Source organism: Papio anubis, chromosome 3, assembly GCF_008728515.1.
Source record: "Papio anubis isolate 15944 chromosome 3, Panubis1.0, whole genome shotgun sequence".
NCBI lineage: Eukaryota > Metazoa > Chordata > Mammalia > Primates > Cercopithecidae > Papio > Papio anubis.
The window spans coordinates 6097902-6109935 of record NC_044978.1 but is presented as its reverse complement, the minus strand read 5'-3'; the positions used below and the strand labels follow the sequence as shown (position 1 = coordinate 6109935).

The 12034-nt window shown below is 39.0% G+C and overlaps 1 protein-coding gene across 3 annotated transcripts in view; it reads left to right on the top strand.

The window, feature by feature from the left end:
• TRAPPC11 (trafficking protein particle complex 11) overlaps positions 1 to 12034 on the top strand; it is a 53828-nt gene that overhangs the window by 860 nt on the left and 40934 nt on the right. Inside the window, exons 1-5 of one of the 3 annotated variants that reach the window (XM_021938965.2) lie at positions 249 to 574; positions 3624 to 3848; positions 6091 to 6260; positions 6903 to 6973; positions 7841 to 7955. In XM_021938965.2, coding sequence (XP_021794657.1) covers positions 3645 to 3848; positions 6091 to 6260; positions 6903 to 6973; positions 7841 to 7955 — 560 coding nt within the window. In that variant the 5' untranslated portion in view covers positions 249 to 574; positions 3624 to 3644. Of the gene's footprint in view, positions 1 to 248; positions 575 to 3118; positions 3170 to 3623; positions 3849 to 6090; positions 6261 to 6902; positions 6974 to 7840; positions 7956 to 12034 lie in introns of those variants that run through there. The other 2 variants (XM_009207932.4, XM_009207933.4) reach the window with 2 other exon arrangements.

The window sequence follows — 12034 nt, the reverse complement described above, 5'->3', positions numbered from 1 at the left end:
TCTCATTCTTTTTTTTTTTTTTTTTTTTTTTTTTTGAGACGGAGTCTCGCTCTATCCTTAGGCTGGGTCCCAGTGGCCGGATCTCAGCTCACTGCAATCCTCCTCCTCAGGTTCACGCCATTCTCCTGCCTCAGCCTCCCGAGTATTTCTGGGACCTACAGGCATCCACGCCACCTCGCCAGAAAGCTAGTTTTTGTATTTTTTAGTAGAGACGGGGTTTCACCGTGTTAGCTAGGATGGTCTCGATCTCCTGACCTCGTGATCCGCCCGTCTCGGCCTCCCAAAGTGCTGGGATTACAGGCTTGAGCCACCGCGCCCGGCCTGGTGTTCTCATTCAGATTCCTTTGCTGCAAAATAAGCACGACCATTTCAAGTGCCATGGGAGAACGTGGCAATAATTTCTGTTACAATTTTCATGCCGTGATTTTGGAACAGATTTCCCATAATTTAGATCTCTGCTGTCCAGTTCTGTAGCCGGTAGCTACATCAGGCATTTGAAATAGGCTAGTCTGAATTGAGTTGTTCCGTGAGTGTAAAATACACACCAGATTTTGAAGACTCCGTGCAAAAAAAGGTAAAATATGTCATTAATAACTTCTATATTAGTGTCAGGATGATAATATTTTGGACATACTGTACTGCGTTAAATTGAATATTATTAAAATGAATTCCATCCACGTTTTACTTTTTAATATGACTGCTAGAAAATTTTAATTTGTTTATGTGACTCGTATTTGTATTGGATGACACAGTCATTTTTAGTTCCTCTTATTTCAGCTCCATATTCAAAGACCACAGCTATGTCTTTTGGGCCTCTGGAGTTATTACAGGAAATGGCCTCTAGTCTAGACTCATATTAAGCGAAGGTGCCCGTATTGTATTTTGGTCACCTGCTTTTTGTTGTCGTTGTTGAGACGGAGTCTTGCTCTGTTGCCCAGGCTGGAGTGCAGTGGTGCGATCTCGGTTCACTGCAATCTCTGCCTCCCAGATTCAAGCAATTCTTCTGCCTCATATTCCTGAGTAGCTGGGACTACAGGCGCGCTGTCACCATGCCTAGCTAATTTTTGTATTTTTAGTAGAGACGTGGTTTTACTATATTGGTCAGGCTGGTTTTGAACTCCTGACCTCGTGAATCGCCCTCCTTGGCCTCCCAAAGTGCTGGGATTACAGGCGTGAGCCACTGTGCCCAGCCTGGTCACCTGTTTTTAATTTTCATTCCCAAATTACCCAGAACTAGACTGTTTCTTTCTCTGAACATGCAATCCTTTGCCCTCATAACTTAATCCTGTCCTAAAAATATTTAAACAATTCTAAAACTATCTGTTGTAGACATTTCTGGGAAGCTTTACAAATCATTTATTCAATACCTATTGTTCTCTCAGTATGTAAACATGAGAAAACTAATAGTCTTTCCTAAATTAACCTTTCAGCTGAAAATATTCCATGTTTTGGGGATCAGGTATTAGCCTAAGTGTGCCTCACTTTTCACAAAGATTGTATTAGACTTCTCTATAATATACTGGTGTAGATTACCTTTTAAAAGAGCCTCATGACATACTCGTTTTCAAATAAGATTAAATTTAAAATATAGTGATAATATTGTTTGGAATAATTTTTTTTTTTTTTTTTGCGACACAATCTTGCTCTGTCACCCAGGCTGGAGTGCAGTGGCACAATCATAGTTCACTGTAACTGTAAACACCTAGACTCAAGTGATCCTCCCATCTCAGCCTCCCAAGTAGCTGGGACTACAAGTGCGCACCACCATGCCTGTCTATTTTCTTTTTTATTTCTTTTAGAGACAGGATCTCACTGTGTTTCCCAGACTGGTCTCGAACTCCTGGCCTCAACAGTCCTCTGGCCTTGTCCTCCCAAAGTGCTGGGATTATAGGCATGAGCCACTTGTGCCGTACGTGAATTCTCTATAGTATAGTGGTATAGATTATCCTTTAAAAGAACCTCATTTGGGAGGCCAAGGCGGGCAGTCACCTGAGGTCACGAGATCAAGACCATCCTGGCCAACATGGTGAAACACCGTCTCTACTAAAATACAAAAATATTAGCTGGGCGTGGTGGCACATGCCTGTAGTCCCAGCTACTAGGGAGGCTGAGGCAGGGGAATCACTTGAACCCGCAAGGTGGAGGTTATAGTGAGCTGAGATCATGCCACTGCACTCCAGCTTGGTGACAGAGCGAGACTCTGTCTCAAAAAAAAAAAAAATATATATATATATATATATAAAATATGACAGTCTTGCTTGTGATAAACATAGTTTTATATACTTACAAAGTCAGGGCATACTTTAGATTTATTATGGACTGATTCTTAGCTAAAGAATGCAATGGAAACATCCTCTGAGAAGTTTCCATTCATTGTTAGTTTTTCCCTTACAGATTTTTCTTTAAAGAGTACATTTTATATTGTGGCAAATGACACAACATAGCTACTATTTAGATAATTACATAAATTAAAGCCTATTATTTTAATAATATCCTAGGTATTCAGAAACTCAATATTAGCAATTACAGAGAAATCAGAGGAAGTTTATTATATGTAAGTCAACTTTTTCTTTTATATTTTTCTTTCAATATATTTTTCTTTTATAGATGAAATAGATCATATAGATCTATTTTAATTTTATCACCTTCTTGCTTTCTTAGTCTACTAATTTCAAAGTTCTGTGTGCATTTTGAGACATTACTTGAAAATACCCATTTGTCTTGAAGTTGACTTCAACATTTTTAACATGAAAGATTTTTTTTTAAATGTCATATAGTTATCACATTTTAATAGATCCAATTCAGGAACTGAAATTTTCCCTTTTTCTCTCTTCTGTTTGCTTGACAGTTTGCAGATACTCAAATCCTTTTGACTTTTTGTAATGATTATTTATTTCATTTTTTTTGAGACAGAGTCTCACTGTCACCCAGACTGAAGTGCAGTGGCGTGATCTTGGCTCACTGGAGCCTCTACCTCCTGAGTTCAAGCGATTCTCATGCCCCAGCCTCCAAGTAGCTGGGGTTACAGGCGTGTGCCACCATGTCCAGCTAATTTTTTGAGTCTCGCTCTGTTGTCCAGGCTAGAGTGCAGTGGTGCGATCACTGCAACCTCCGCCTCCCGGGTTCACACGATTCTCCTGCCTCAGCGTCCGAGTAGCTGGGACTACAGGTGTGTATTTTTAGTAGAGATGGGATTTCACCGTGATAGCCAGGATGGTCTTGATCTCCCGACCTCATAATCCACCTGCCTTGGCCTCCCAAAGTGCTGGGATTATAGGCGTGAGCCACCATGCCCGACCAATTTTTTGTATTTTTAGTAGAGACAAGGTTTCACTGTGTTGGCCAGGCTGGTCTCAAACTCCTGGCCTCCAGTGATCTGCCTGCTTTGGCCTCCTAAAGTGTTGGGATTACATGCATGAGTCACCATGCCTGGCCTTGTAATGATTTTTTTTTGTAATGATTGTTAAATAGAGATTTATATATTGGAAATGAATATGAGGTTTTTTGTTTTTTGTTGTTGTTGTTGTTGTTGTTGAGACAGTTTCGCTCTTGTTGCCCAGGCTGGGTAAATGAATATGAGGTTTTAAAAATTAATTATGTATATATTAACCTTTGTATTTCAGGGTTTTTGTGACATCGTAAACATGAGCCCCACACAGTGGGACTTGCCTGTGGAATTGTGTTGCCGGCCTATGGCCTTTGTTACTCTTACGGGCCTGGATGTAGTTTATAATGCAGTGCATCGAGCGGTCTGGGACGCCTTCTGTGCCAATCGGAGAGCTGATCGAGTACCAATTTCTTTCAAGGTGCTCCCAGGTGACCATGAGTATCCCAAATGCAGACCCAAGGTAATGGCACTGTACTGGTATGTGTTCTCTCCCTCTCTCTCGATGTGTGTGTGTGTGTGTGTGTGTGTGTGTGTGTGTGTGTGTGTCTTTTTTGTTCTGTTGTGTGTGCCGAGTTTATCAAGACAGTGGTCACAGTGGTGCATAAAGAAAGCCTTAGGCATTTTCATGTAATACACTGCATGTATATTTAATAATAGTTCTTTTTTTTTAAACTCAGGAATAATTACTTCGTAAAGCTTCTATCCTATGAACTTAGGTTTTCCCTTTTTTGTTTTTAGGAAAAAAACCCAAGTCTCCATATTTTTAACATAGTCCCCTCTAAAAGGAAGGTCTTGCAGTCCCCACCGTCATTACTAATGTCATTTTTGAATCCCATGGTCTGTGTAATTTGGCTCAGTTTCACAGATTTCTTGAGCACTTGCTTTGTGATAGGCACCTGGAACCGTGCAACAAGCCAGTGATACGAATTTAAGACAGATTCCCTATTCTTGAGGAGTTACACATAAACTAAGGCAGTTTCTTCATTGCAGAATGAAGAAAGGTATTAAGTTCAAAACTGACTTTTAAGGTGAACGACATAGTAAAGACTACTTTACCTTAGGTAATAATTATTATCATAATGATAGTGTCACTAATAGCTAACATAGTTGTAAAAACAACAGTAAAACAGTTTGCTGTTTTATGCAATTTATGTATATTTATGTATATTGATTATTTGTTATTTATTATAATCTTATGAGGTTGGTTTGAAAATTAGATGATAAAACCCTTTTAGTTCTGAAACATACCCTTTTTTTTCCTTTTGCCCTAGAGCAGTGTCTCTGACACAGTAATCTCTGGACCAAGTATGTCATCATAACCTGGGTTATTTATTAAAAATGTAGATTGCATGCCTCTTCAGTTGGTCTCTGGGAATATAGGACTTGGTCACCAGCTGATTATTTTGTGTGTGTTTGAGAACCACACACAGGAGACACCATTTCATATATCCAGCCCTGGAAACTGAGCTGTCTGAAATTGTGCAAGTAATAGCATCCCAGCCCTCGCCCTTACACGATTATTTTTCTTTTCTTTTCTCTTCTTTTTTTGAGATGGAGTCTCGCTCTGTCCCCAAGGCTGGAGTGCAGTGGCGCGATCACTGCAAGCTCCGCCTCCCGGGTTCATGCCATTCTCCTGCCTCAGCCTCCCAAGAAGCTGGGACTACAGGCGCCTACCACCACGTCCGGCTAATTTTCTGTATTTTTAGTAGAGACGGGGTTTCACCGTGTTAGCCAGTTTGGTCTCGATCTCCTGATCTCATGATCCACCCGCCTCAGCCTGGGTGGTGGGATTACACCCAAAGTGCTGGGATTACAGGCATGAGCCACTGCACCAGGCCTACGCAATTATTTTTCTTTAGTGTCATGTTTGTGTCAAGAAGGCAGGGGGCCCAGCACAAGCCCTCTTTTCTCCTCTTTTAATGCTTGAATTCAAGCTGCTTTTCATTTCTCTATTCCCAGCTCTTGGCTGAGTCCCCATGTTATTTTGTGTCAGCCTTCCTTATAGACCTCATCTTTCCTTAGTGGAGGCAGACATTGGATCAACATGAAGTGGAGTAGTCTGAGCCAGTGCAGGTGATTTGGAAGGAATGTGAGGTTTCAACTGCATCCTTCTGGGCTAACACTCAAATCCACAGTATCCTCTTCCCACTGTGTGGCACTTAGTGCTCAGACCCAAGTGACTCCTGTGAGGCTTCTGGTTAAGAATTGTTCTCTGCTTTTTACTTCATCCACAAGTGAGGTGAAATGCCATCATAGCAGTATGTCTTTGAAATAAACAAAGCCATATGGGATTTTAAGTAATATTTTTTTTTTAGCAGTTTTATAATAACAGAAGCTGGAATGGTGAATAATATAAGTAGAACTTACCTGGAAGTGGACTACTTCTTTTTTTTTTTTTACAAAGTATTTGAGACCCTTGACATCATTAGACATGCATCATCGTTTTATGCATTCAGTTATGGGGCTGATAGAAACTCTTTGGCTTTAGTCATTCTTTAAATGGGAAGTATAGCTTCTCCAGGATTGAGATTCCACCTTCAACACTTACTAGTTCTTTCTGAATCGGTAAGCCTGAGTTTCCTAATCAAAAATGGGAGGTGTGTATATTGAATGAGATCAATGCACATAAAGTGCTTGGCACTCAGTAACAGGTGGTTTCTGCTGCTCTCAGGTAACTTTTCAATTTCTGCCAATGTTTGCAGAGAACTTCATATGAGTGGTACATTCCTAAAGGGATCTTAAAGACTGGCTGGATGAATAAGCATCTGAATCTGGTGCCAGCCCTGGTGGTTGTGTTCTATGAACTGGACTGGGATGAGCCTCAGTGGAAAGAAAAGCAGTCTGAGTGCGCCACCAGAGTGGAGATAGTCAGGTATGATCTTCTGTGTCAGGGTGGCTATTTCAGTTTGCACACGTGTGTTATTCACTAACATTTCTTGAAGGCAATGGAGTATCGTTCAGACTGCAGTGGTCACTTGGGGATTGACCTCCAATTAATCTTGTTCTCTTCCTCACAGGTAGCATAATTATTGACTGTATTTAATGCTGGGTATGTGAAGAAATTTAAAAGACTAATTGGTCTCAATTTCCAAATGTTTTTCTTGTATTTATTATCTTTTTTGGAGACAGTAATTTACTGTTTAGTCTCTTAAAACACTTTGCTTTATCACTAATCACTATTTAAGTTTCAAATAATCAATTCTCTTGGATGACTACTCTGCAGTGTATCACCATAAAGAAGTAAGTTGCATTATAACTTTTACCTAAAAGTATAAGTTAATCTGTTCCTTTTAAGGAAGATTTTTAAGATTAGAAGATGTGAGATCCTACTTTTAGAATTTAAATCATTGTGACATATATGTGCTTTGTGTACAGGAAAAGATTTCTTCTAATCTTGGTTTTTTTAGTTGAAATTTATCTTCAGTTGAATTACCAAGGTTGTATTTTATGTGAAGTCGTGAATACATTTTTTTAAGTTAAAATAATTAATGTTATTATTGCTTTTTCATTGCAGGCAAAGTTTACAAGGAAGAAACACAAAAGTTGCAGTCGTTCTGATTCAGAAGAAAACCCCTTTGCCCCCAGGTATCAAAAGTCTATTTAATTAATTAATTGTTTTATACCTCCAATTCTTATTAAAGGGAGATAGGGGTTTTTTGGATGTTTAAATCTTTTATGCATTCAGTTACAGGGCTGATAGTGTGTTAACTTTAAAAAGCACCAATGATACATGGACAAATGCAAACTGTAAAAAATTGAAGATAGTAAAGAATGCAAATCTTAAGTCCTCTTCCCCTAGTTCCACTTGTCTTCTTATATAGGGGATATAGGAAGACATGTTTAATTCACGAAACAATTAATTCACTTGAATTTTTTTACAAGAATATAATTTTTTTTGGCTTCCAAAGCTTTCCAAAAAGGAATATAATTTACTTATCTAAGATAGATTTGAAACTGTATTCCTTATATGAAATTTTTTCATTAATTTTCTGTATGGCAAAGAAAAAGGCTGGATTTGTAGTTTTCTCTTGGAAAATGTCTTAGTTTCAGATTCTTATTTCCCCTTTCCCAGGCTTTTGTAGACCAAAATATATTTTTATTTCTATGTTGAAACTTACGGCATCCAAAATGGTTTTGGAGACTTCTTTCATGAATTATTGTTTCCAGTTTTAGTTATGTTTTTTGAAATAGTTAAGTGGTATATCTGTTGGCATTACTTGGCCACCTATCCTGGCTCCGTAGAAAATTCCACAGTGTTTTCCTAAAAGGCATATACAGTGTAACCTCTAAGAACCACATAGAGCTCTCAAGGACCCCGTGAGTCCTGTTGATGTGATAAAAGCCGTTGGGGTTTTTATTCCTAATTCTATTGTTCAGACTTGGGGAAATATTTATTTGGGAAGCACATTAGTTATTTTATTTCTCATTCATCTTGATGGGGATTATCAACAGGAGAAGACGTCATTGCTTCAGAAAGGGCTGCAGCTTTATGCAATGCATGTGAGCTCTCAGGAAAGTCTTTGTTCGTACTGCCGCACACTGACCACCTTGTGGGTTATATTATAAGGTAAGTAGAGGTCTTTTAAAGTTTTGTTTTTTTAGATTATTAAGAATTGAGAAATTGGTAGCTTAGACCCATTTATGTTTTTAAAAAATCATGTTCATGGAAAACATTGATATGATACAGAGGCTCTGGAGTAAAAATAAAAGTCTCTTGTCAAATTCTTAATCCTCTCCAATTCCTGGAGGTAACCAATATCAACAGTTTCTTGTTTCCTTCCAAAAAAATGTCTTTTTGTATAGGAAGAAATGTATGTATTTCTTTATAGTATCCACGCCACACCCACAAACACAAAACCATAAATGTGCTCGTATAATACACAGTGATCTTCCACTTAACCTGTCCTCATTAACACTCTTCCATATGTGCATCTAGGTCAACTTTATTTAAAGAAACAAAGTTTGTATGTTTTTCCATTATACTTTCCAGTAATTACCTAATGTCCTTGAGTGACATTCTGTCCTCTTTTGTGAGAGTGTCTCCATTCCATTCTGGCCTCTTTTTACTTCATTCTTGAGATGTCGATGTATCTATGTAAGTAATTTTTTAGGAAGGGTCTGAGCCCTATCATATCTTAAATATCTTTATAAAGCCTTTGTGTGTAAAAGGCAGATTACCTGGAGACACAACATTACCTCAAAAATTACGTGGCCATTAGTCATTGTTTTGTAGCATTTATTGTTACACAGAAGTTTTGCAGTAGTACATTTTATGCTAGGATGTATTTAGATATGAATATTTTCATTGATTTTGACTGTAAAATGGTTTTCCTTTTCGTTCTGCATGTGTCCTTTGTTAGCTCGAAGAGTTTTATTTATTTTTGATTATTGCTTCTCTTGCATTTGTTTCTTTCTCAGAAGCAAACCTCTGAAAATGACCTGTTGCAGGAGGCTACCTGGCCTTCTCACTGGTATATAAATGACCAGGCTTCTAAGAAAGAGAAGCATATATTTAGCAGAGAACATGCAGAGGATTGGGATCAAATGAAAAGATGAATTGCAAAGAAACTTAAATGCAGTTAGCAAAATAAACCTTCACACTGGAAGCAATAAACAGTAGAATTCACACCACAGGAAATCAAGTCAGTGGTGCCGAAGATAACATTGAGATAATTGCTTGGAATTCAGAGGAAAAGAATAAATGAGTTTTGTTCCTTAAATGCAGACATATTACCAATAGGGAACAGAGAGAAGAGAGGGGCAGCTGGTAGCACACGCAGGCAGCTTTTCTTTCCACTGAGGCTCATCCCAGCATCACACCTGGACTCAACTCTCCAGGCCTGGACAGCTCCCCCTTGACTCTGCACTTCAGTGCTTTCCTATTCGCAGTGCTGTTCCTTGTCAGATGCTTTCATAGTCATGCCCACCTGCCAGCTCTCCTTTTCTGGGCTCTCTCTTACTCAACATTTAAGGCTTCAGTGAAGCCTTCGTTAGAAAGCCATTGTCCTCTGTGCTGTACCCTGCCATACTGACTCTTCACCGAGCAGCATTACCTTCCAGAGACTATTTGGCAATGCCTAGAGACTTTTATGATTGCCGCAACTGAGGGGGTTGCTGTGTTGGGTTCTAGTGGGTAGAGGCCAGGGATGTTGCCATACACTGTACAGTGTACAGGACAGTGCTGCACAACAAAGAATTACCTGACTGAAATGTCAGCAGTGCTGAGCTTGAGAACCCTACCTTAACCATCAGTGATCTTGCCTGCCTCAGCTTTCAAATTTAGGTGGTTATGGATTCAAGACAAGCAGAGGATGGGGCCCTGCCCTTAACCACTTGTAGTTTTGTTGTGGATGATGAAACATCTACATAAGGAGTACTTTGTCAAAATAACGGATGTAAAAAGCAAGTTCCCTGGGTCCATAGCCTCCAGTATGTGGACACAATATGGGTAGTGCATAAGACAGTCCATTGGAGATAAGGAAACACATAGACCCTTTCTTCAGATTTATATTTTATCTTCAGAGGGAGAGTAAAGCTGAATATCAGGACATCTTCATCTCATTGATCTGGGAGGGAAGTAGCAGAGCTACTGATGGCATACTTATTCCTGTGCTTTCAGAGCCTTTTGAGGTATTACATATACATGCTACAATGATTTCATTAGTGTTTTTTTAAGTGTCAAAATGTTAGAGTCTTTATAAAACTTCTGTAATGCATTGGGAGTGATTGTGAAAATCTTTTGTATTGGAGAAGTTTGCTGATCATTTCAAAGCAAAATACAGGAGTTGTCCAAGTTAATGATTCGAGTAAGCATTTTTCTTTTATTAAAAAGTAAGTTTTCCCAACGTTCAGACCTTTCCTCTTAGGACAGTAGGCTGCCTGTGTCATGCTTACTAGCAACTGTTTAAAAACCACACACATACTTTGCCTTTCAAAGCAAAGGTGACAGTTGAATAATGAGTAAGAAAGCAAATGCTTCTCAGAGGAAAGTTGTGCTATAGAGAGAACATGCCAAAAATGGCTCTGGAAAATACTGGAAGCAGTTTTCTTTTCTTTTTTTTTTTTTTTTTTAAGATGGAGTCTCATTCTGTCACCTAGGCTGGAGTGCAGTGGCATGATCTCAGGTCACTGCAACCTCCGCCCCCCAGGTTCAAGTGATTCTCCTGCCTCAGCCTCCCAAGTAGCTGGGATTACAGGCCATCTTAACCAGGCTGGTCTCGAACTCCTGACCTTAGGTGACCCGCCCACCTCGGCCTCCCAAAGTGCTGGGATTACAGGCATGAGCCACTGTTCCCGGCCTTGAAAGCAGTTTTCTAATTAGTTTAAAATTATTTGAAGCAAAGAATTTCAATGGGCCTGAACTCTGTTGTTAAAAATACAAAACAACGTATGCAGATGTACAGATCCGTGCAGTTAGATTTTTGTCTCTGATCTTCGTCTTTCCATAAATTAAAAATCGGAACTGCTGTAAGCATTTGGCTGGGCGGGACGGTATTGAAGCAGTATTTCAGTCCCCCTTCTGTCCCCTTTTACTGAAAAGCCTAGAGGGGAAAGGAAGAAAGGATGTAAGGACCCCACCCCTCATTCCCCCCAGCCCCAACTGCTGCTCCTGCTTCTGCTCTTGTGCCTTTTATTTGCAGTCGTTAGCACAGGATCTACCTTCAATATAACTTCCTTTTACGTACACAGTAGTTCCTCCTTTTGTCCTCCAAAGTTGTGTGAATATTTTTGCCTCTTAGGTACTTTACAAAATTCAAGAACACCCCTTTTAGACATAAATTTGCATCTATAACTTAGAAACTAGAATGTTCTAGAATGTCCTTTACCTGAAAACTGGTAGCTCCTCTCTTTCCTGGAATCAGTGCTAGTTTTTCAAAGTTAGTTGCAGTGGCTAAAATATATGTTTGTATGCTCTGAAAAATGTGCTTACTTGAAGCTAGTGCAGTGATAGCAGAAAATGAACTCCAGGTGATTTTTATATTATTATTGCTAAGAGTAAATATACGTGTTTTCTAATAAGTTAGAATAGGGAGCAGTTTGTAATTAAAGTTTAACTAAATTATCTGGTAGGATAAATTCTATTTCGGGACAGGTCAAACAATAAAATATAGATAACTGTGTGCGTATTTGTATATAAGTATGTACGTGTGCATCTTGTCTAGCTAAAACAAGTTGATCAGGTTCCTACCTTCATAAAGAAGCTGATTTAATTGTGGAGACCGAAAGCATCCATGTTAAATCCCACAGAGCAGTGCAAGTGTAAATTCTGTAATATAGTTGGTAAGTTTTACAGGATTTCAGAGAAGAAATGAATAGATGTGATCTGGGAAGGTTTAAGGAAGAGGAAGGTCTGCAACTTGCTTGAAGGTGTGGATTAATGGGAGGAAGTAGTGTTTATTTCGGACAGAGGAATGTCATAAAAAAGCATGGACATTTGAAGTTCAGCCGGTTTACGGGAAGACTGAATCAGTTGAATTTTTTTTTTAATGTAGAACAAAGAACACTCAAGGTCTCTTTCCTTAAAAGAGCATAATCTTAATTGTTTGGTGTTGCCTTAAAAGCGTAATGTTTGAGTATCTGGTAAAAGAATTAGTCTTTTCACCAACCCCCTTATGTCTTGACTAGATTTGTCATTTCTTTCTTTAT